The 24,810-nt window shown below is 37.1% G+C and overlaps 1 protein-coding gene across 1 annotated transcript in view; it reads right to left on the bottom strand.

Moving 5' to 3' along the window:
- Nucleotides 1-229: 229 nt before the first annotated feature.
- The window catches only part of MMS22L (MMS22 like, DNA repair protein), an 87,423-nt gene continuing 62,842 nt past the window's right edge, over nt 230-24,810 (bottom strand). The window contains 11 exon segments of the mRNA XM_033054450.1: nt 230-329; nt 2,035-2,202; nt 3,333-3,429; nt 4,834-5,000; nt 7,257-7,468; nt 14,095-14,264; nt 17,261-17,420; nt 17,560-17,702; nt 18,473-18,615; nt 21,340-21,490; nt 23,916-24,106. Of these exon segments, the coding sequence (XP_032910341.1) occupies nt 230-329; nt 2,035-2,202; nt 3,333-3,429; nt 4,834-5,000; nt 7,257-7,468; nt 14,095-14,264; nt 17,261-17,420; nt 17,560-17,702; nt 18,473-18,615; nt 21,340-21,490; nt 23,916-24,106 (1,702 nt within the window).

Genomic DNA, 24,810 nt, shown 5'->3' with positions numbered 1-24,810 from the left:
TTAGCTTTCAATCTTTCTATTGCTATTCATCAAGATATTGAGTCAATATTCAATTGTGTGACAATAATAAAATACCATAATTTTTTTAAAAATTAGTACATAAATTGGGAGAAAAAACAACCACAAAATTGATACATGTATTTCCATTGTAAAGATAAAGAACTTGTCTAGCTTGTTGTAGTCTGCAGTTTTAGGTACCGACAATATCATAATGTCCAAGAGGAAAGGATTAATCACCAGCACACTACCGATCTGTCTCATTTTCCAGTTTTTGTATCTCATTTTGTCCAGCCTCTGCAAGGTGAGATAAGAGTCTCTTATAGGCTTCTCTGTTGGGGGGGAAAAAATGAAACATGTAACATGTTACTTTAACAATCTCACACATCCTAGGAGTAAAAGTGTGTAATGCCCAAACACATTGTTTAGATATTGGGATATTAAAATATGGTAACTTCTCCCCACCTATTCAATTGCTTTGTTTGCTTGATTCTTTTGCATGGTCAGATCAGAGGAAGAATAAGGACTGCACTGTTTATGGCTACAAGTGTAGTGGAGCTGCTTAGAAGCGTACTTGTTTAATAAACTGCTGTGAAATGCAAGTTTCTAATTTAAAAACATGGAGTTTCCAAGGCCTAGATAATATTAGCATTCAGATTTGATGATGTTTGCTCTCTCATTTCTGCCTAAGCAACCCCTGTGACTCTCACCACAGCATAGTCACGTGAGCCCTTCGCACTTGAGTGCACAGCCCAGCACTGACCCAGATTTAGACCACCATCCTCGACCAAGGACAATGACTGTTTTAAAATAAACCTGGAATTCAGAAGGGAACTGTCACTCAAGTGGATTTTCCAGAAGAGTGCATATGTGTTGATGAGACACTTCACCTTAAGTTCATTCTATTACTCTCCAACCCAGACAATGTAATTATTGTCAAAGTACTACCTCTGACATTTGGGTCTTTTCTAATTACCTATTTTTGTCATGAAATACTAACTTGAGCAAACAAAACTGCAGTTTTCATACTAGTTTCTTGCAAGAACAACACTGGACATCACCACTATAAGCATTTAATGCAACTTCTGAACTTTAATTCTTTTACAGATATGAGTTTGCACTTTAATGTCTACAGTAATTGCACTGAATATGTTATTATCATGTTATTTAGAGTCTGGACTGAAGAGAGAAAATCAGGTGTTCTTGAAGAGAGAAAATTAGTGTTCTTACAATAAAATGCTCATGGATCACCTCAGACTGCTAGGTAGTGGAGCACATTCTAAATACAAATTACTACTAGAAAACATTGACAACAGATTAGATAATATATATGGTTTAAGTGGTGAGGATAAAGGAAATGTAGCTCTTCAGTAATCTCCAAGCATGTATTTCAGGAAGCTCAAACAACCCGCATGCTTTCAGAATTTTGTAGATAATGGGATGAATGTTACCATATTAACAGTATTTAACAAAAGAAAAACAAAAATTTTAGCTACGAAATACATTATCAAAGGATGAGAAGCAGGTAGTTTAGAAATCCTGCGTATAACAGCACACCAGGCTGACCCTGAGCCAGCCTTTCCTGGACACCCACAACTCTTCTAATTTTAGATCATGAGAGAGCTCCTTATATTAAGTTGGGGGTATTTATTTTCTAAGCATCTCAGATTATACCTGATTATATTATAGTTTCACATATAATCCATAAAGTCCTCTAAAACAGGAACTAAGAGGAAAATTCTTTGAGTAAGAAATTATTAATTCTGATTTGCAACATACAGTGTTAGAGACAACCTGGCTTCACATAAATTCTACTCTGATCTGTGGACCCTACTACCCAAAAATCTCTGGAAATATTTAGCAAATATGGATGGCTTAAAACCATGAAAGGCTTGAGTTAAGAGAGATTTCTGGCTGAAAACACCTAAAAATCACTCATTTTTGAGTGTCTGTGTTGCTGTCTTAACATTGTTTTCTTTCAATAGAATAAACCTTTACTATTCATTGTCAAAAAATAATATGAAATGAAAATCAAACCTCTGTGCAGCATTTCTTCCAAGACCTTGTTTGTGCTCAGAATCCTTCAGAGACTGTGTGATTGTGGGAATCAGCCTGGTAACTAAAGTCTGATCCAAGACTGCCACTGTTTCCAGTATGTTGAAAACCCGGTGATCATAGACAGCAGTATAGTCCTGAATAAACTGCCTGAGGAGGACACAGGGGCATTTAATGCAGGGTCAAAATAGATGCAGAGAACATGCCAACAATAACTGAAGAGTCTAATCGGAACAACAATCTGCTGCATAGCAATTTTCATACTGTTACACTGGAATACTCTACCTGGAATACTTGTCTAAACAAAGCCATGGTTTTGAAGCCTAATGCTAAAAATTCCACACATTTATTTTCATGTAATTTGGCAGATTCTGCTGCTGTTTCATCAGGACTGCCTTGTTTCAGAGCACTTCACTTTGTAATGTGTGTAAATGCAAAACTAAACCATATATTTCTTACTTAATAAAAAATAATTGTAATAAAAAGACTAACAAAACAAGAGTTTTAGATTCAAAATTGCAGAAACAACGTTGGCATTTCTTATAAAGCTTCCCTGGTTCTTAAACAGGGGACATCATTGGATGGAAACACATCCATTCACCATCTGAGGCCTTTAAAGCTCACAGTTTACATTCAAATCAAAATTAGCACCCTAGGGATGACACATCCCATGAAAGTGATGTATCACATACAGGCTGGAATTCCCACAAACACCCATTCTTTTTCCAGTGAGTCTCTCTTGAGGCTGTCACCTAGACCTAGACCAATACAGCAGCAGTGCTTAAGGGCTGTAGAATGTCTTTGAGTGCCAGGTCATGCAGCTCTTCTACTGTATCCATGTGAGACACAGGATTCATTTTGCAGAGCTATTAAATTTTATAGGATAATTTACATTATAATAATCTATTATTGTCACAAAATCAAATAAAAAAAGCTAAGCTTGTTATATGAACACTATTGCACTTCAAATTAGGCATCATCCTTCACAGCACCATCAGCATTCCTGAGGAGTTTTTCCCATCATAGGAACAACACTTCCCTACTATATGCCTCTCAAAACAGTAACTCATCCATGAGGAAGCAGGTATGTCTCTCACTTCTATTTTTCTGCTCTGGCTTTTTGGCAAAGCTGTGTTCAATTTCAGTGCCAAAAGTACCATTACTAAAATACCATAAGCAACAATGCAGCATGTTAGGATAATTAGTTATTTTAAGAAAACATGTTTGCTGTCAATTGGCTTGCAGCAGCTTTGCTGCCAGTTAGCATATTTTCTGGTTACCTAAACACAGAAGTCAGCTGGGTGGCATGTTCTCCTCCTGACCCTGCTTGGCAGCCTTCTACCATGTACTGTACAATGTCTGTAGATATTTTTTTAACTGCAAAAAAAAAAAAATCACAAGATTCACACAGAGCTCTTGAACTGACCATCTGGAGAATGTCTTTCATGAAGACAAAAAATTTTAAATGAGAAAAGAAAAGGGTTTCGTCTTCTTTGATGCAAGTGAAATGATTGTGAGAGCACTTAGACTGGCTATAAAGAACAGAATGAGTCACAGGTTTATGCAAAGTCTTATTTTCACCACCATTATCCTTTAAACAGATTTTTAAATACACTATGGTCTTGTTAAATTACAGCCAAGAGATATATATATTTAGAGGAAATAGAGGTTTTATTTAAATATAAGTTCTGTTTATATTCTTTAAGTATTCATAATTCAAAAGAAAGGTAGTCACAGCATTATATCCTGCTCAAAGCTTTGTGGATCTATTATCATGTACTTTTAGTGCTGGAGATTGTTCTGAAATGCACCTGAACTCTTTTTTTGAGGGGAAAAAAATCCTACAACCTCCCCCACTATTTTCTCAATAATTGTTTCCAAATAAATACCCAAGTTGCAAGATACAGCTCTTCCTTTATAAAGGTGGAACTGGGTTGCAAGGACTTTTCTAGAAGGGTGTGGCAGAGCCCTGTCCAGGCAGGCAGGGAGCTGGTGGCTACAGCAGCACAGGACTTCCACCTCATTTTCTGGCACATTGCAAGGTGGGTACTCAGCTTTTAGCAAATATGGCTGTGATGGCAAGAGGAGAAGAAAATTGGTGATGACTGAGCCAATTTCCTAAGCCCATCTTGTCCTTGAAATTATTATAGACCAGAATCATACAGTACTTTATTAGAGAATATTCCCAGGAGAAGTCAGAGATGAATCCAAATTTTGCTTAATGCCTCTCTAGCAGCAAGAAATGGAAATTTTGAGCTCAGGTACATTTCTTATACAATGGTGGGGTGAAAAGAGTGCTTCATTCTTTAAGTAGCTAAAAATAAAGATGTTCTTGCTGCAAAACAAAGCATGCTAAAAGAAGAAAGAAGACTCAAAAATATCTTCAGACAGCAACATGCTACTTTTAATCTATTTATAATGTCTATATGGGGAGAACATACCCTAGTCTTATTTGGTCTCAAAATTTTAGGGAGAAGAGAAATTCCCCAATTGCTAATGGAGGAGATTATATGGGAAGGATGAGGAAAAATGAAACACCTTCAGATTCCTGAGAAGTTGATTAGTTCATTAGAGAGTTAAATGAGGCAGGACTTCTCTGCCTGAGAGACAGAAGTCCCAGACCAGTAATGAAAAAAAAAAATCCTCACCCAGTTTAGCTGGCCAGATTGTTTTATTCACCTCATCTGAGATTCCTAAATAATGGGATGAAAGATGCTCAGCAGTGCAGAAATCTTGGAGGTGTGGAGAGATGTACTTAAAGCAAACAAGCTTAAAGCTCACCTTGCAGCTCATTAACCAGTACCAAGCATTTCAACACAGCTGGGAGAACCAAGTCGATGTCACACAGTTCAGTGCTCTGGGTTCTCTGAAGTACTTCAAGAATGAAAGCAAGAACAGAGGCCAAGCGAGGAGGTGGAGCATGCCCTTTGAACTGCAGGTAGTTTTCCCTGGGAAGACAGGGTAAGCCAGAACAAAGTCTATGATTTGGGGTTTTTTGCCATGCTATGCAAGCACCATACCTTAAAATAACTGATATTTCAGCAGGAGGCCTATTACATAGATTTATATCTTTATCTAGGCTCAAATAATGGCTTCTATTTGTCTTAGTCACAGCAATGATTCCCAGTTTGTCAGAGGACAGATATCTTCTAACTCTTCAGAGAGGAGTGAGAAGCAAGAGCCATCATAATTACACTTAAAAACCCAAGTGTGACTATTAGAAGCTAAACAGGTAGCTTCATAATATCATTGAATTCACGAAGGAATCAAGATTCTAAAATCCTAAACCAACATGCATAATACGGCTGTTATTTAATGACATCATTTAGCTTTATGGGCTTTTGCAAACTCACAATCATACTTGCAGTAATAGCTCTGCTGTTACACTTGTACTGTTACTTGATTTTTGTCAACAGTATGTTGTTGTAACAGGACAGCCAATGACTGATTTTGTTCTGTCAGAATTAACACAAACATCTCCAATATAAAATCTGGCACAAGGATAAAAGGTGACCTGTCAAATCTGCAACAAGAGCAAATTTTAACATCACACATATGGAGTGTTCCAATTTTAACACCTTGATTTGTTCATTTTCCACAAAAGAATACAATAATGTGAACTCCTGTTGGTTTGGCACCACAAATTAATGGAATCTGAAGACAGTAAATTTCACAGGTGAAAGAGAATACAGCATTTATTTATCAGTCAGCAAGAGCACTCCCGGAACCTTAAAAAAAAACCTTTTAAGGTATTAAATATCAGGTACTGTTATCTACTCAAGGCACATATATTGACTGAGCAGTGAATCAATTAAAAACCAGCACCCTTATTAAAAACTCAGTAAAGGGTGCTTCTAAAAATTTCAAATGCAACATGACTTTCAGAGCTCTGCATACTTCAGAGCACTGGTGTGACTTGGCAAATGAAAGCTGTGACAATCACAGTTCTTGTATCATGTAGTCTTACTTTAATATTAGCAGCTCCAAAATCTTGTCTCTCATTAATTATTCTGAAAATTTCCCACAATTTTTTTGGGTGTGTTCTTTTACTGCAACAGTGCTCTGATCCAGATAATACAATCCTGATAGAGTGGCTCCCCTTCCTCTCTGCAGCAGCAATAAATTCACTGCTTTCATATGGCAAAGTGGTGAACAAACTGCACCTATTTGTGCACAGACCCCATGACTGCCTCATGACCCCCCAGCAGTTTGCAAACCAGAGTGCTGCTCAGTTCTAACACATTCTTCCCAGATCACTAAGGAATGTTTCACATCTTAAAAATCACCAAGTGCCATTACACCTTCAGAACTTTCCACTCTTAATCCTCATGTTCACACATGCATGCACACATTCAAAAATAACTTTAATAAGATTGTTTGAAGTTTGTCAGAACTAAGATTGTGAAATCTTAATTCATTCCATTAATGTGATAATGCAGACTTTACTTACAGGACTGCCTATCATATTTACCCAAGATCACCACTGACATTTTTTTTCTGACCAATATGTATACCCACTCTTTACCAAATAAAGATCCGATTACCGTGGATATAAGCCTATATTTGAGGGGGTTTAAATCCTTTTGCAAAGTGGACAAAAAAGTACAGATTGTTCACTATTCTTCAGTACATAAAACCAAGTGCCAGCCTCTCAGCAGCAGGAACACAGATTTGTAGCTGTTGTTGATATCGTGCAAGTGGTGACAGCGCAATGAACAAATCCTGTCTCCCTGCCTGTCTTCCTCTTCCTACACCTGCAGATTCCCATGTCCCCAGGGAACTTGGCACACCTGTGTATGCCCTGACGCTTAGAGAGCAACAAGGCCCCACATGCACAGGTAACTGAGGCAGCTCTAAGCACTAAACTCTGTGCCCCTAAATACAGCCTGAGACACACACATGATGATATCTATTGGAGCACAATTTTTCTAGAAAATTACTTGCTTTTCATGTGACCTCCTGTAATATGTTTTGTTGTGGCCTAGGACCTTTATCCTTAATTCCTCTCTCACAAATCTTCCCAGTTTTACTCTCCTGATATATAAACACTGTTCCTCCTTTGCTCCCTGCCCAGCAACTCCCAGGCTCTTCCAAGAGCCCCACCATCAGCTGAGAGGAAAGCAGAAGCCTGAGCTTATCAGCTATTTGTAAAATCTGAATCTGAAACTTGAGTGAGTGATGTTTTATATTCCACTAGTCCTTACCTTATGACATGCAAAGTGGTCTTCCGGAGGTGGAGCAGCTGGGGGGCTGTGATGGAGCTGCCTAAAGCAGTGAGCAGAGGATGCTGTCCAGTACCAAACAAAGTCGGGGAGGAAGGGAGAAATCGTCCAAAATAATGTCGAATAATGCTCCCAAGGAGTTGATTTAAATAGGCACCCTGTGTTTGGGACTGACAACATATGAACGACAGACCCTGTCAAAGAAAATTTTAGAAAGGAATTGAATAAATTTTTACCGATACAGTTGAATAAATCTTTAACAACTGTAGGCTAAATACTCACTACATGCTGTGTAAACTGCTGCACACTGAGTAACTATGCCTGACAAATAAGCATCACTGATTTGCTGCATATATGATGATCTGCAAATGAAGACAGAGGCAGGCAAGGCTTGCAAAGGAGAGAAAAATCTTTCACTAGACTAATACATTGGAAGATAAGCTTTGGGACATGCAAGCTCCCCTTCAAATCCAAAATAATTGGAATTTCAGACCTGAGAAAGCTTCTGTGCCTAAAAGCTTCTCATTTCTGTTTTCAATCCTATACATGGTATGTAAGTATGTACTAATTATGTAAGTTAGGTAAATTTAAGATGGGACAGAAAGAATAAATACCTCATCTACTTGTAAAGGACCATGTGAAATTTTTGTATAAATGATATAGCAGAACACTGAGCACTTAGAATTGAGCTCCAACAAGAAATGATCTGCTCATAGTATGAACAAATTAGGGTAAATTAGGCACCATTTATAAGGGATTTAAAGGAGGTTTTAAACTCTGTTTAAGATAAGGCTAAAACTGCTGTGATTTATCCAATATAAGCTATATTGATCCAGAGAAAAATCTATAATGAAAGTACTTGCCCAGAAAGTGCTTATCTGAACTCTACCTGTAGTTATAGAACATATATATGGTCAATCCCTGAAAAAAAGAGTAGTATTCTTACAGGAATAGATTCCCATAAGAGAAAGTTAAGATCTTGTTTCCTTCCCCCTCCTCTGATTACTGAGAGCAAGAAGAACAAATCACTAAGAAAAAAAATAAAAAGGTCCCGTGATCACCTATCTCAAGGGTCAGAGTCAGCAGCACAAACAGAAGCCTCTTGAGAGCTCAGTTTTCACAATAGTTTTGTCCAACAAGAATAATGGTGTAAAACAAGGTCAAGCACAGAGCTCCCTAGACAGCAATTTCAACAGTACTTCAAGCTTCCATTAGCATTGCAATCCACACTCCAGTTTCAGTAGGAGGAGTATCTGTCTGAATATTTATGGTTGCTGTGGTAAACTAATGCCCCTAATATAGGAATGAACAGATCAAGTCAAGCTGCTTTTGCTCCCCAGCTATGGAAAGAAGTGTATTTCTGTTGTTTCTTGTATAGAAGTCCCTCCCCAAAACACGTTCATCTATTCCTATCTGTGTGAATGTGACAGAACATTCAGGAAATAAAAAAGTGGGCTGAGGCATAGCTGAGGGTCTTGAAATGAGGAGTTCCCACTTTTGGTTCCACAGTAAACAAATACAGGAAACAAGAAATGATGTGCCTGAAGACTTGCTGTTGGTAGTTCTCTTGAATGCAGATTTGGGTTAAGGGTTTCACCTCACAGGCTTCTAGGGTTCCTTGATAATTCTGGCAAGTCTCAACGATAAAAAAAACACTTTCTGAACTGAGGCTTTGAGTAAAACTTCAGATTTTCCCCTCCTTTTGTAAAGAGTTATAGAGTAAATACATATGTAAAGAATAATAGAATAAATTATTGTAGGAAAAAGCAGCTGCTGCTGTATCAGAATTCTTAAAAAAAGAAGTCTGCTACTTCTTGGCAAGTAGCAGACTCAGAGACTGTTAAGAGATGACAGACTATTTAGTATGTAAACTTAAGTGCTTAATGTTTTCATTAAGATATTGCAGCAGGCATAAAGAAGAGTTGCCTGTGCTTTCTGTAGTAAAGCTCATACAAAAAGACAAAATGTATCCCATAATCCAGGTATCACAAGTGGCACTCTTAAGACTCTAGACTGTTTTAACACAAAAAGAACCCAAACGTCTATGACAAAGTGTATTAATTTACCTGATAAAAGGGACACAAAGAACATCACAACCTTACAGAGGATACCTGCAGGAACACATGAAGAATGCAGCACCTCTGAAGAACTAGCAATGACAGTTGCTAAAATGAGACAGTTCTTCAAACTGAGGATCAACAAATAATACATAGTATCAAGAAAAGAACATGTTATTAACTAGCAAGAGTTACTGTTTTTAAGAATGATCCTAGAGTTATTAAACAGCTGTGATAAAAAAATAATATCAGAATTTAGGTATCTGAAGGAATGCTGATTAATTTTTACAAGTCTAATAACAGAATTTGAAAGTGAGCCAACAAACCCAGCCTGATCCTTTATAAAAGCATCTTCATCTTTTGGGCTGAAATAAATTGATTTGGAAACAGCATCCCAAAAATTGGAAAATAACTTGCATTTCTCTCTTGGACAAAAAGGTCTACTGACTTCAGGTCAACACTGTGTTCTTTATTTTGGACTCCTTTTCCTTACAAAGTGCAGAGAGCAACAGACCTGCACAAGGTCTGACAAGGTCTGGCACAAGGCATAAATTACTAACCCTACACAGTAGCTGCAAATCTCCAGCTACAATGGCAAAACATCCTAGGTAGTGCTGGCCAAGGATGTGATTGCAAAGTAATCACACAGAAATTTCTTCTTTTAAATCCCACCAGTAATTAAGAGAGATGAAGGAAGCTACCATTCAAATGAGAATGAAGAAAGAAACACGTGTAACTGGACTGCAATTCTGGACCAGAGATTTGAAATCAATCACATCAGACCCCCAGGACAATCCCTGCAAAGCAGATGGACTTTAAAGGGTTGATAGAGCTGCTTTCTTTTCCTTAACTATGTTTTTTAGCCATCTTTTGAGGTTAAGATTTTAAAAAAGAACATTATAAGGCGAGCAGAGAAGCATGACATCATCTACTCTTCATTTTAGTAAAAAGGCAACTGATTCCTGTGTGTGTTCACTGCAGGAGCCTTTTGTGACCAGAGCTGCCTCTTCTGATTTATCTGTATATCTGTAAATCACCTGTGGAGAGCAAAGAACCGATTAGTGTGGATTACTGGAACTATTCACTGCAGAAATGCCAAGCTACCTAATGATGACTTACACTGTAAGTCCTGCTGTTGGAATAAATCTTCTGCTGTCCACCAATTAATGTTGTACAATTCCTATTAAATACATATTATAATTCACAAAATGTATTAATAAGCTTGCTCAAATATCAGACCACAGATGTGGCTCATGGGAGGGCTTTTAAGGTCTGATCTCTGACAAATGCTGAGCCTCTGACAAATGCAAAGCAGCCATTAAAATCACTGGGAAATGTATGTGCCAAGCACTACTCAGAATGAAGCTCTTTTGCCATTCTCAGTATTTAGACAGAAATCAACAAATCTTCTGTATTTGGACAGGATTAACACAGATAAATCAAGCAGGGTATCTTACCTTTCCTATCATTATGGATACCTTGATTATTCCATGCACCCACATTTTATTTTGCAAGATATATTTAAACGAATATTTCTTCTCCAAAACAAGTTTCTTCCACTGCTTAGTTCTTTCCCATATTACTGGGAAATGTGTACTAAAATTCCTCCAAATCATTCTCTAAGAAATCCATCAAAATTGGTCTGAAACTTCCTATGGTTGATTTTAGCAATCTACTACCACACAAATCAACTCCTTTTTGCAGTAGTGAAATACCTACAATTAAATTTTTCATACCTCACTATCTCATAATTAGGAACAGCCCCATACAATTGTAAAATGGCTGTTCCTTCACATTCTTCGTGCTTTACTTTCCAAAGTTAGTCATTCAAACAATTCTGAGGGCAATTTTTACATTATATCTCAATAAAAAAACCTTTCTTAGGTCTTCAGATATTATCAAAACAGATGTGCAGTGAGAGAATTAGTACCCAGACAGTAACCTTTTAGGCAAGATTAAAAATAACCTGAAAAATTACTTTAAAAGTTGCTAGAGCTAAGATATTTTGACAAGGCAGCATCAGTGACTGAGTTTGAAAAAAAACTTCTTGATAAGCTGCCTGTACAGTAGAGACCAGACCAGCTGCCCCAAAACTGTCAAAAGGCAGGGGTATAGCCCAAAGTTACATATAAGCACAAACATAACAAGTAAACACAGTTAGTCTGAACTGAGGAGGGAGAAATGCAACATCCAGTCTTAATTGCCTTTGACAATTATGTGTGCTTGTGTAAAATTAAATAAATTTGTAGGTTCAGGGTGGTGAAGAGTGGTAAGATACAGTCATTGATTCTGATTAATTGTGTAGTAATAAACTACATTGGGTGGAGAGAAGGAGTTTCATATGTTGTCCTAAAAGATGAAAATATTCAGGAATTCTATAGGATTTCATAAAATTGCTGCATCAGTGGATATGTAAAATAAACTGCTACCAGGACTGACTTCAAACCCCTTTAAAATCCACAAAAAAGATCAAGAAAACCACATTAAGAGTAGCTGCTAAAAACTCTGGGAAGAGGAAAGTTTTTCAGGTCTTTGCTAGCAAAACTAAAATGTTTTCTGAGATCTGAAATAATTTTTTTGAGAAGAGCAGAAGCCCACACTGTAGGAACTGAAGAAGAAAAAAGATGGAGCCTGGAACTTTTCAGAAGACAAAAAAAAAAATTTAAAAAGGAAAGGCTGCTGAGTAGAAATTCCACTCAAGGGCTTTTATACTTTGACTATGACATGCATAAGATGCTTTGCATAGTCTCCAAATTCCTGTTTCTTTATTTTCATGTAACTGCCAAAGGATTAAGTTGTGAGCTGGAGTATTTACAGGGACAGATCTACAGAACAACATTTGTCTAACACTGAAGCTCCTGCACTAAAATACCAGTGCTCTACCTGGACAAATGAGCACCAGGCAGCTACCCAAGAGGGGCCTCATCACACATTTCACCTGCAGTTTAGGTTAGTCAAGGTGAGTTTATTCCCAAAGAATTCTGTTTCTCCATCTTCCTTCCCACATACACTCTTTTATCACTTTTCTAATATGCCCATTTGGGTTTTTTTTGTTGTTGTTGTTTGTTTGTGAGGCTAGCTACTATTTGATTCAAGTCACAAATTCCTATTCACGGAATTATTACAGCAAATTAAATAGGAATGCATATGTGGTGGAAGGCAATGAATGTAGCCTTAAGTCAACTGTGAAACAATAACCTGAGATACCAGAGAGTGCCTAGAATCCATTCAATCTCAAATGATCCCAGAAGAATTTTTCTTTGTAGCTGTTTTTAAACTCATCTTGAAATATTTTTGTTTTGTGTTGATTCTAAATCGTATTTTTTCCACTTTTCCACATAAAAGAGAAGGAAGTATTTTTGAATAAAGGAAGCACTTTGAAACATTTAAAAATGCTGGAACCTTGTAAATACAAACTGTTAATAAAATATAAAAGTCTCATATTGAAACAGGAAAAATAACTCACAAATTCTCCTCTTTTCTCCCCAAAAGTGTTTATCAAATTAAAGAATTACTTGTTTTCTAGAAGCAGTGTTTGTCTAAAATAAAATATTTAGTCAAACAAGATCAGCTAGCGTAGCTGGAAAACACATGGACAATGCAGGAGACTGATGAAGACTACAAAAGTGAGGTCTGGAAGTCAGAATTTGGCAAATAAAACAGAAAACAAGGGTACACAACACTCAAGACTTCAAAACCAACTCAACTGGTTTTATCTGAAGACTACATCCGTCTGTGCAGGCTCCAGAGAAACTGGCTCTACAACTAAAATACCAAATTAGCAAACAGACACTCACACTCCATGCTAATACCATTGTCCAGATGTCCCTACATGTACACAGCTTCTGAAAACACCTACACAGAGCAATAAAACAAAACATATTGCGTACAGCATTACATAACCATATCCATATGACATGCCTTCGATCGCAATGAACTGCTTTTGACACTAACAAATTCCAGTGATGTTTACAAAGTCACCACTGCATTGTTTCACAATACAATCCTGAAAAGTAGTGAGTTAAGACTGCAGTCAAAATGAAGACTAAGAGAGAAGGGAAAATGGTAAGCAATAAAGACACAAAGATTTACAAGGAAAACATGTCAAGTTATTTATTTTCAAAATACAGTTTTTTCTCTTTCTCACCATCGGAAATTAGTCTCTTTCTACAGCATCAACAAGCCTTACAGAGTTTCAGGAGTGACAGGGTAACTGAGGGAAGAGTAGGAGGAATAATGGGGAAGAAGGCTTTAGTCATGTAATCATAAGCAGCAGGAATATGATTTAGCAAAACATATTCTCCAAGTATTAAGACAAACCAGTGGCATGATACACCAAGGATTTTCACTTGTTCATAAAAGCCAACAAAACAAAGCATCTCATCATAATTATATACAGTTAGCCTAGTCAAGGATTATTTAAAATATTTGTTTGCTCTGTCATCTTCACAATTTTCTCACTACATATTATGATTACTTGATGCATTGTTTGAGAAATCTGTTACAATGGAGACCAGTGTAGCCAGCAGGTTGGCTAAAGGTTTTCCATATGCAATGAGTGTATGGCTGCCTGCAATGAGGAAAGTTAAAGGGGTAGCAATTTTTCTTCCACTTCTATAAGAAGAAAAGAACTTCTCTTACTGCTTCAGTAAATTCAGTCAATACTTGTTCCAACTAGGGAAAAAGAAAACATCCTCTGCAATATTAAATCTTCTTTTCCTGAAGATTCATTTGTGTGCTGATAATAGAGCTGAGATATTTACCTGGAGATAAAGAGGCAGGCTCTCCTGAATGGCAGACAGCAAAGCCACAGGCAGCTCCTTGTCCTGCTGGAGCACAGAGTGTGGCAGCAGTAAGCAATCCACAATGCGAAACAAGAGTTGCTGTGCCTTGGAAGTAGCCAGTATTGGTGCACAGAACTTTACCAGACATCCTGTTGAAAAAAATTCAAAAATCACAAACCAATTTACAGTTAGGAAAAAAATTAAGAAAGCCTAAAGAAGCAATTATGTTAAATTAGGTAATCTGAGGGTAGCAAGAGCAACTGAATTCTCACTCCTGTGTACTCATTCCATGGAATCCCATTAAAAAATCCCAGTCAAAACAACTCAAAAGTCTGTTTACAGTTCATCAAAATAAAATACTAAATTGATTCAACACATTACAGTTAGAAGTTTTTAGGCAAGTGAAGATGCTTTAGGAAAAGAACAGCAATGCTAAAGAAAGGATAAGTCTCTTAGATTCCTGCAGTAAACTAAACTTGATCCATAACCCTACTGCAATGAGCACACACACACTTAAACATTTACCTTGCTCTGTGCATTCATCCCTTTTGCAGAGAAACGCTGCCTTTGCCTTCTCTTCACATTTGTCTAACACCACTGTGGCAGCACCACCATCAGCAACTACTCACACAGCAATTTAATGCTAGCAAAACATTAAACATCCTTCAAATTGCATTTAATTTCAGCAGATTAAGAAGAACCAGGGGCAGCCAGCTCCATTAAAACAGTCTTGCCAGGTCTTTGTGGGGTCTCGGTTCAGAGCCTCAGAGAACATCTTTTTTGTTTTCAGTACAATATTCTATCATTTGCTCAGCTTTAGCCAGTTTTAAGACTGTTCTTTTGACTTACAAAAAAAAAAAAAAAAATTAAAAGATGTCGATGTGTAAATACCCCAACTTTGACAAACATCTTTGTTGCAGGTGAGGTGTAATTTTTCTTGAAAAACGAACTCCATATTCAGAAGTGTTAATACTCAAAACACACATTAAAAAAACAAGATTCATACGTAGACATTTTCAACTTTACATTTTACTAGAGGCAAGAAAAGGGTTGCTGGGTTGAAAATACAGAAATATCCCAAGGAACCATGTTTAAGACTTTGAAAATAATGGAAAATCAAAAGTAGGCTGTTACAAGATATTATTAATCTATAAAAGTCATTCATTATCATCTCTAAAAACAACGCAAAACAACATTAATCTTGTGGCATGAAAGAAAACACAATGATCAATCATAGAGAAAGAGAACGATCACCTAACAATACTTCTAATAATGTTGTCTAAGCTTCCTGCTTTGAAAGAAACATGGTCATTCCAGCTAAAAGTACTCCTTCTATTATCACTGCTGTGATGTATGGGACAGTACAAGACACAATCTGACTACAGACAGGAGGTGTTGAGATGTGTTAAGTTTTGTGCTTTGTCCTTATAATTTAACAAGCCCACAGAATGTGAAACAGTGATTGAAATACACTTGAATATTTTTTTCTTTTAAAGCTTCTTTCTTTATGTTTTCTTAAATAAAAAGGACATTTTCTTGCACACAACAGCATGACTGGAGATTAATCGTTTCCTACTGCAAAGAACAAAAAGGACAATACCAATCTAAAAAGGAAAATACCAATCTAAAATTACTTTCCAAGACTCCAATCCACATCTGGGTATCTGAAAATGTTTAATTTTATATACATCTTGTGTATCAAAGCATGCTGATCTCACAATATTTAAAAAAAATAAGTATTTTACAAAACTCTAATTCCAGTACATTTGATGCATCTGCATCTTGGTCATGCTTTCCCTGTGCTCCTTAGAATCATGATGTAAACTGTGTGTGCATGCAAATCATTATCTCTGTTTTAAGAGATAATAAGGTACTATAATAAGAGATACATAAGGTTTACTCTGCTTTTAAGGTAAGTGGGTCAGACTGGCACATTCATTGATAATTAAAGCACTCTTCTTTTTCCACCCTATCAGTGGTTCCATACTTAATGAATAAATGCTAGAATTGCATTTTAGTGAAGTACAGATTGCATGTCAGAAAAGCAGTTCCAAAAAAGAAGTTCAAGTACATACCTAAGATAATTTGGCCATTAACATAGCTCCACTACATACCATGTAGCCTCTCATAATACTGCTTATCACAGAATATCTTCAGTTCAAAGGGACCCACAAGGATCACCAAGGCCAACTCCCAGTCCTGCACAGGACACCCACCAAAAGTCACACCATCATCTGAGAGCATTGTCCAAATGCTTCTTGAACTCTGTCAGGCTGGTGCTGTGACCACTTCCCTGGGGAGCCTGGTCCAGTGTCCAATCCAATCCCCCTGAGTGAAAAACCTTTTTCTAAACTCCCTAAAACCATGGTCTTCAACTCTACCTTACCCCTCCACTGGTCCTAACAAAATCTGCCTACAGTCTCCTGAATACCCTGACTCCTTGGCTGCACTTCCACGTCTTCCTTAACTATACAATGAATGGGAAAAAAAAATTTTAGTAAGTGATTACTACAGTGTTTTCTTTAATGAGTCAGGCTATGCCCCATAGCATGGATACCTAACACCAAAGCTGCATGTTGTCTCAATCCACATGGTCTAAAACTTGGAATTCTTTCAGAAGGGTGTACACCTACCTTTATGGTCTACAGGAAGAACTCAGAGGTCATCACTTCTGTTTAAAATGAGTGGGCAGAGAAAGGAAACAACAGAAGACCTCATACAAAAATATGCCATAGCCCTCTATGGGAAGAGCAGATCCACTGTGGGTATAAATTGCTGTAACTTCAGGAACTGCTATGACTTATGACAATTCTCACTACAACTACATAGCCAGAAACCAGCTCTTGTCACTGTTTCTGAAGTTTTCAGTAGTTTTCAGTAATGGAAGATGTGAAAACATCTTACTTTTGAAAATACCAATTTGTAGGGGTAATAAAAAAACCCATTAAAAAAACCCACAAGGAGGTTAGACATGAGGATCTAAAGAAAATCTGGTAAAAAAAATATCTAACTGTAGCATCTTTCTTTTTTCAAAAATTAAATAGTATATAGAAAAAAATATATATGGACAGTATAGAGGGGAAAAAAGTACTATAAGTTTATTTTACTGGCTCTTTAAAACTATTACCTAAAAGAAAATAATTACCTATGATCCAATATGTAAGCTGCAGACCTTCAGGCGGTCCTTTTGCTTTCAGATAGGGTTTTACGTACTTTAACACATCACCCAAATACTCCAGAGTCTTTGCTACCATGGCAGATTTCTCTGGGAGTGTCTGAAGACCACTGTAAGCTCTACCAACAGCCTAGAAAAGAAAGACATTGAAATAAATATGAATCAGCTTACTAAGTCTCTCATGAGACTTTTGTGAGTAATTTCTTTTTCAGCACTCTAAATATGATAGAATTGTCCCATGAAACTAAAACAGGGTAGATATACAGTACCTTAATGAACTGGACAAGAGCACTTTTCGGGTCTTGCTTAAAAACTGACTGTCCAACATTAGCCTTTAAAAGAATGTTTTCTACTTCTGAGAGTTTAAAAATCAGTCTTGTCATTTCAGTCAGCTGCTCCATGTAGGCTTTTCCTGATTATTACAAGAGAGTACATCAGTAAATACAGTATACAGTTATGTTTTCAGACTTAAATTAGTTCCAAAATGATGACGTGAAACATTATTTTAAAATATCTAAAAACACAAGTATTTGACAACCAACTGCGTCTCTCCAGACAAATAAAAGAAGTACAAACCAGTTACTTTTCTAATATAATTTATAAGAGAATAAAGAGTTTTAAGTATGGATAATCAAGCTGATGGGTTTCTTATTTTTTTTAAATCTGCAAAATGTGTATGAGAAATAGTGACTGGAAGACATGTTCTACAGATAATGAGAACTGCAGTGGTTTCAGAAGAAGGGATGAAGTATTGCTCTAAGAAAGCAAAATATCCAGTATAAAAAAGGGGAAAATTAATTGCAGCTAGATTCCCCCTCCCCTCCCTTTTTTTTTTTCTTTTAGGCCATTCACAGCATGATTTCTGACTATTTACTTCAGATTTTCACTTTTTTTAGAGCAGTTTCTCCATGGGGGAAAAATAACTTGTCTCCTTGGGAGCAAGTTTTTATTCTTTGCTTCCAAGGAAACAAGCCCTTTTATCTTTGTTTGTGATAAATTTGTCATATGCAGAGCAGGCAAACTATCAATAAATAGCACAAGCAGTGTAAAGAAACACATTTTGTAATTAGGTAAAAGTAAAGGAATACAAACAAAAATACATTTTGTAATTAGCTGAAAATGTTTGCCAGCTTTGCAATATAGCCCCGTTACTGCAAACATGAGGGAAATGTGAGCACTTACCAACTGTTCTCTCAGCATCTGTCTTGGCCAAGGCGCCACTTGGTTGATCGAGGAACATTTGCAAAACGCAGCGAAACCACGAACGTACTGTCAAAGCCTCGTAGGATGTATAGCCCATGCTAGAAAAAGCTTCACACAGTGAACTGCGTAGGTGGAGGAGGAAGGAAAAAGGTAGTGAGATCTAATAAAAGTAGGCAGAAAGGTGAAAGAGTGTCTCATTTGGCTGCGGATGCACATACTCACGTGTACATATGTTTTGGCTACAAAAACAGAGGGAGGAAAATTCATGCAATGGGAAGTGCCTTACTGGAACAATGGATGATTTGACTGTATTATCTAAACTGACAATGTACAATGCTGCAAATAGTTTATCTGAATCAGCTTGGAACATCATATTGACACTGCTCATGCTGCTCCAACCTTTCATATAAAGGCAGTCCAGGTGTCCCACGCTACTCTGGAGTCTGCTTAGATCCAACTACATTAATGGTGGAGAAGGTCTGCTTCAGCAAATAAAGATATGCCATGTTCAAAATAGATCCAAAAGGGAAACATAAAAGGGCACCTTGGAGATGAGAAAGGAAACTGCTGTACTTGGCAGTACACTTACAGACATATTCATTTAGGTATGTATATATATACAACTATATCCATTCCCACACAAACTTGCGACATATGTACTTTCAAACACTCACTACCACTCTACCAGTCAGGTGTCAGACCAGAGTCACTCAATGCACAGTCCCTATACTCTACTGCTCTGTATTCCCAAAGTCTTATTTGCTTCACTACCATGAGTAGCTGCTGCAGTTGTTTTTCCCAGGCATATCAACCTTGCATCATTAATTCTGGAGAAACTCCTTGCTAAAAGACAGCAGCTTTGTGCTGCACTCTGTTCCCATTAACTATCAAATGAGGTGCATTTGCGCCTCAGGGATATTTCTTGAAAATATTTATACCTTTTATTTGAGAGACTTCCTCCCTGGTCAGTTCTAGATGCTTCAACTTTAATGAAAAGCGCTTGTACTTTCTTGATATGTATACACATAGCTCTACTTATTTTCTACTGTTTTTTTTACTCATGCTTGCAACAGTACGTCAGCAAAGGTCCAGATGGAAACCAAACTGGATTATACTTCTTACTAAACAACATTAATGAAATTCAGGGTTTTTTCTGCTTCATTTACTTAAAACCAGTGTTATCTGCATATTTTGTCGAACATCTCTGCTGAAGTAGTATTGACAAAGTAAGGAGACCAAACAAAAGCAAATTTAAAAACAATTAACACTGAATTCCAGGACCAAAAGAGAACAAATAGGTTGCGTATGGACTTTATGCTCCTTGCAGTAACACGTAAAGAAGTTCAGTCTCATGTAATCTTGATGTACCCAGTTAGTCTACTCGGCTCACAAAACCCCTTTCTGTTGTAGTCTCACTCTATTTTTCTCTTGCTTGCTGGTAGGTGGCCCACTTGCTGGTAGGTAGGCTCTTCCTAGAACTGGAAAGGAATATGCTCCTAATCCTTAGAAAGGAAGGAACAATAACTACCTGCTAGAAGCATGGCAAGTGGTCCTTTTAAAACAGTGAGCTTATTCTCATGCTCAGAGTTAGTTTAGACAGGCTGTAACACCATCGTGTACTACGCAACAAGGATCTGGAGAGGAAAGTTTAGTCTCTACCGCAGAAGCAATTCCAAAGCTCCTGAGTTTGTTGCCAGAGCTTGCAGGGTATAACAGTATTGGAAACAAAAGTATTTAATTGAGAATGTTTGATGTGAAAAATTGATGTCAGAGCACAGGAACCATGAAGATCCCAGCACTTACATACTTCGATAACTTTTGCTATAAAACTGCATAAGTTTTATAATCATGTAATCATGTTACAAAAAGAGCGCTTTCAAGACAGAAGTGATATGTCTATGTTCTACTAAATACATCTCACCTTAGGTACTTGCTGTCCTTTCACAAAGAAGTTGAGCTAGGATAACAATGCATCTATGTATACATTGTAAACAATGTCAGGTGCTTAATGGATATTGGTACCAAATATTTAAGTAACTGCTTTCAAACACCTACTTGAGTGAAGAGAATTGGTTATTAACCTTATGACCTGAATAATACCAAAATTCAAGTTTAGGAGTTAAATTTTTTTTCTTGATCTCACACAAAGAGCAACAAAATTCAAAATTATAAAATTCAAATTATAAAAGGAATTTATGCGCCTCTTACTTCATTCAGTACATGCCAGGTATCTGCAACCTTGAATGAAACTCACCCAATAAAAATCATAAAAGAGAAATATAGCAGAGGACTGAACACTCTCAAGTTCCAAACTAACACACAAGGAACAAAATTCAACCTTTTCCAACACCTCCCTGCAAGAAGGCCATGCCTCATCTTTGTCAATCACACTTAAATAATCTTTACCATATCCTGATTTACAGTTACTGTCCTTAGTACACCATGTACCCTAAAAATGTGCAACATTTTTCACTTTCAAATACAGTCCGACACAGAAATATTCCCTCTTTCTCTCTCATTTCTCACCTCCCCTGCTTCTAAAACCTGATTCAGAAGCGGGCAAGGCGGGCAAAAATAAGCACACAACAAAAACAGCCACCACCACCCCTCCGTCTTAGGCTTAGTGTCTCAGCATCACAGAAGCTTACGTGTGAAAATAAAATTTCTCAGGTATACAAAAATTTGACTGGATTATCCTGGGCAATCTGCACTAGATGACCCTCTTCAAGAAAATGCAAAGAATCTGGACCATTTTAATGAAACATTACAGTCTGATCTAAGATTTTCCTCAAGTCTAATAAAGGATGAAAAGGTAGCTGGAAGAACAAATAGTCTCTATTTTTCACCTGTTTTGAATTAGATGACTTAGGTATCTTGACACCAGCTGAGGCCACACCATGTCATCCCATCCAAACAGCCGCATCATTGACAGAACAGGCTGTGGCTGGAGATCTGACAGGGCTTTGCTAGGTATATCCAAAGCTAAGAGAGTAAAACCTGTTTTTAAAGAGAGAAAAACATAGCACCATTTTAATAATTTCTCAATATAATCCCCATTCCACAAGAAGTACTGAAAAATAATTATAATTACTAATGTGGAGTCTGGAAGTACCAGAAATCTCAATTAAAACTGGCAAGTATTCTAACAGCGATTGTTTGTACCCATGTTAAAAATTTAGTCTCTATCTCAAGTAGTTTGTAAATCATCAAGACACATGGGCAGCAAAGGACGAAAAATGGATTCTAACATATGCAATTTAAAATAGATTCACAAAACCACAGTTTCTAAATCCTGAAGGCATAGTTTTACCACCTCTGCAATGTCTTAAAACCTGCCTTTTCATCTTCTTGACTTCCCTTTCTTACCTCCATCCACTATATCTTGCCATGTACACTTAAGTATTACTGCGCTTTACAGAACTGAGTTTTATTTATTTGTTTTGTTGTTTTAACACACTTCTCACAGTGAAAAACTGCATCTGGAAAGAATTCACTCAGTAAAAGCTGGTACCTCTCTATTTTTAGAAGACTTTCACGTATCAAAAGTTACCATATAAATAAAGCACTACAGAAAAAATTTACTCTTGAAAAGGATCTCCATAGAACTGCTGCAGATCTAGAAACCGGGGCAGTACTTTGTGCAGGATTTAGTTAATGAAGCATAATCTTTTGCTGTTTCTGTTAAGTCTACTGTGGAATCTGTATCCAACACTACCAGAATGAAAAAACAATGTGTTCTTAATATTGCAAATGACAAGTGCATTAAAACTCAGAAATTAGATGTAATCTTAAATGCTGAGCAATTATTGGATTATAGGAAATGAGAAGCATCAAATGAGTCAGGAAAACTGACTTTGGAGGGCAATGCAAAAGGGGCTCATTAGTTCCCAAATTCTCCAATTCAAATAAATATAAACCTGCATGCATTGATAAACTGATTTTGAATGAGACAGAAAAGTCTAGTTTTCAGAAACGACAATACAATTGTTTTAATTAACAGTACAGGGACAGACTATCTCAAGACACGAAGGACTTCCCATTCTTTTATGTGCCTCAGAATATACAGTAAGGTCCTAGAGAGTCCCCACTCTGCCTTAGGTGAGGAAACAATTTGTGCCAGCCTTCTTCCAGATTATCACCTCGTTTCTGCAGCATCAGCCATAACAGAGGCTGGGGAGAAATGGGAGGCAGAACAGTTCAGTGAGGCCCAGGTTGTTTGCCTGGCAGGGGGAGCAGGAGAGCTGTGACAGCTGCTCTCTCTCTCTCTCTCTCCTCTGGGCTGCAACCTTAAGGCAAGAAGCTCAATCAGCGTGGGAAAGGTTTGCCTGCCTCTGTAGTGCTACCTAACACATCTCTATAAAGCAGGTCACAACTGCACTCCCCTCCTTCTCAGAGGAGTTTATAATAGCTTGCTGCTCTTGCTATTTCACTGTGCTAATATAAAATACAAAAAAAATCTATGTCACTGTAGGAAATGAATGAAAGTTTTGACATTAACAACCTCCTCCTTTGATTTGTATTGCTGTTTCTCACACGCTTCAGCAGTGTGAGACCACTACTGTTGCACACTGCCTCTTTCATTAATTCAGCCTCCTAACTACCACAGAGCTGCTTCAAATGAAGGGTCTTTTAGCTTTTCTATTACCAACTCTACACTCCTGAGCTTGTAACTTTATCTAATTCATATCATGATGGGAAAAAATATTTTATGTTTCACTCCTCTGAATTTTAGTTAACTGGATACAAGATTTCACTGTAACTACAGAATATCATGTTAGCTACTGATGTGAAAGATCAAACTGGGATATCTTTCTATTCACTGCCAAGCTGACTCGTTGCATGTGGAGTTCACACACATATGGAATGTTGTACTTCAAGATGAAAAGCCTTTAGTGTAGATCAAGACAAATAATTAGAATGAATTATGGAATAGTTTTATGTCCACGAACATATGTGTTTGGCAAAAAGCAACAGTCAAGTAAGCAACCTTTTAAAAACCACTTTCAAATGAAAAGTATTTTTAAAAATCTAGTTTGAATCTCAACTATTATGAACTGTTCAATACAAATAAAATTCTACAAAAACAAGTAAATTCTAAATGTTGTGAGAAACAGTATTCTTATTTATATTATATAACACTTGCATGTTGATTATAATCTGTGACTAGTAGTAAAAAAGAAGTCAGGTTTGTATAGCTTCAAACCCCTTTGGCATTCTCAATGTGTTTTTACCCTATTAAGGAATGCAACTCTACTATATTTCTTTGCATCAAAACATTTAGCACAGATTCTACTTTTTGCACTTATACATACTTAAGTTACTACATGGAAGGAGAAATATCCCAGAGTACAAACTCCTTGAAAGTTTGTGACCCAGAGAATAGCACCAAATCCAGTAGGTAGCAGGCAGGGTCAGTGCTAACCTGCAGCTGTATCAGCAAGCTGTGGGGAAGGCAGAGTCTGTGACATTCTCTGGCTCTTCAAGTAGGGAAAGAAATTTCTCCAGAGAGCACTGGCGACAGCAAGGTGGTGCTCTTTAGCTACTAATGGAAGCTGTGCATCTGGGGCTGTGTTTCCCAGCTGAAGTCCCTGGCTTACACGTTCATGCACACTCCTGGGGGAGAAACAAAAACAATGTTTATGTTCAATAAATGAAAAATACACATCTTTTTAAAACGCATTTACAACTACTTTAAACCGTAGGGTCTGAGAAGTGAAGGATCATTTTGAGCAATTAAACCCTTTATGCAAAGACATTATGCATACCAGTTATTTGATGGATGAATGATGGCATATTAAGCACCATAAAGTTAATGTTAATTACTAATGTCAACCATTAATTATATGCTTTTTAATAACTCAGATCAAAGTGAGAAATTGGCAGCTTTAAAATTAATATCTGCATTTTGCAACTGTTAGCATGACAAGCAAGGTGCTTCTTTAAAATTTTTGTCACTAGGATTTTTAGGATAGAGTTGTGTACAGCAAATAATGGCAAATGATTTTGATCAATTGTAAAACTTCCTTCTGAAATCTACTTCTCACTTGTAAAATCTCACTAGGTATGAGTTTAGATAAAAGATTCATTTTATCTGATGCACTGCAGACAATTAGGTTTGACAGCAATGCCCACAGCTTTGTTAGTACAGTAAAGACAAAAGTTACCACTCCACATAACTCCCATCTCTTCCTCAGACAACGTGGCATGAATTCAATAACACACTCAATTTTCTTTGATTCTTCTAGTACCATTCCTGCTACTTAATCTAATTTGGAAGTTGTGACTTTCTAGAGGTTTAATAGAGATATGTCTGCAGG

Source organism: Catharus ustulatus, chromosome 3 (assembly GCF_009819885.2).
Source record: "Catharus ustulatus isolate bCatUst1 chromosome 3, bCatUst1.pri.v2, whole genome shotgun sequence".
Lineage (NCBI taxonomy): Eukaryota > Metazoa > Chordata > Aves > Passeriformes > Turdidae > Catharus > Catharus ustulatus.
This window is presented reverse-complemented; position numbering and strand designations above follow the sequence as displayed.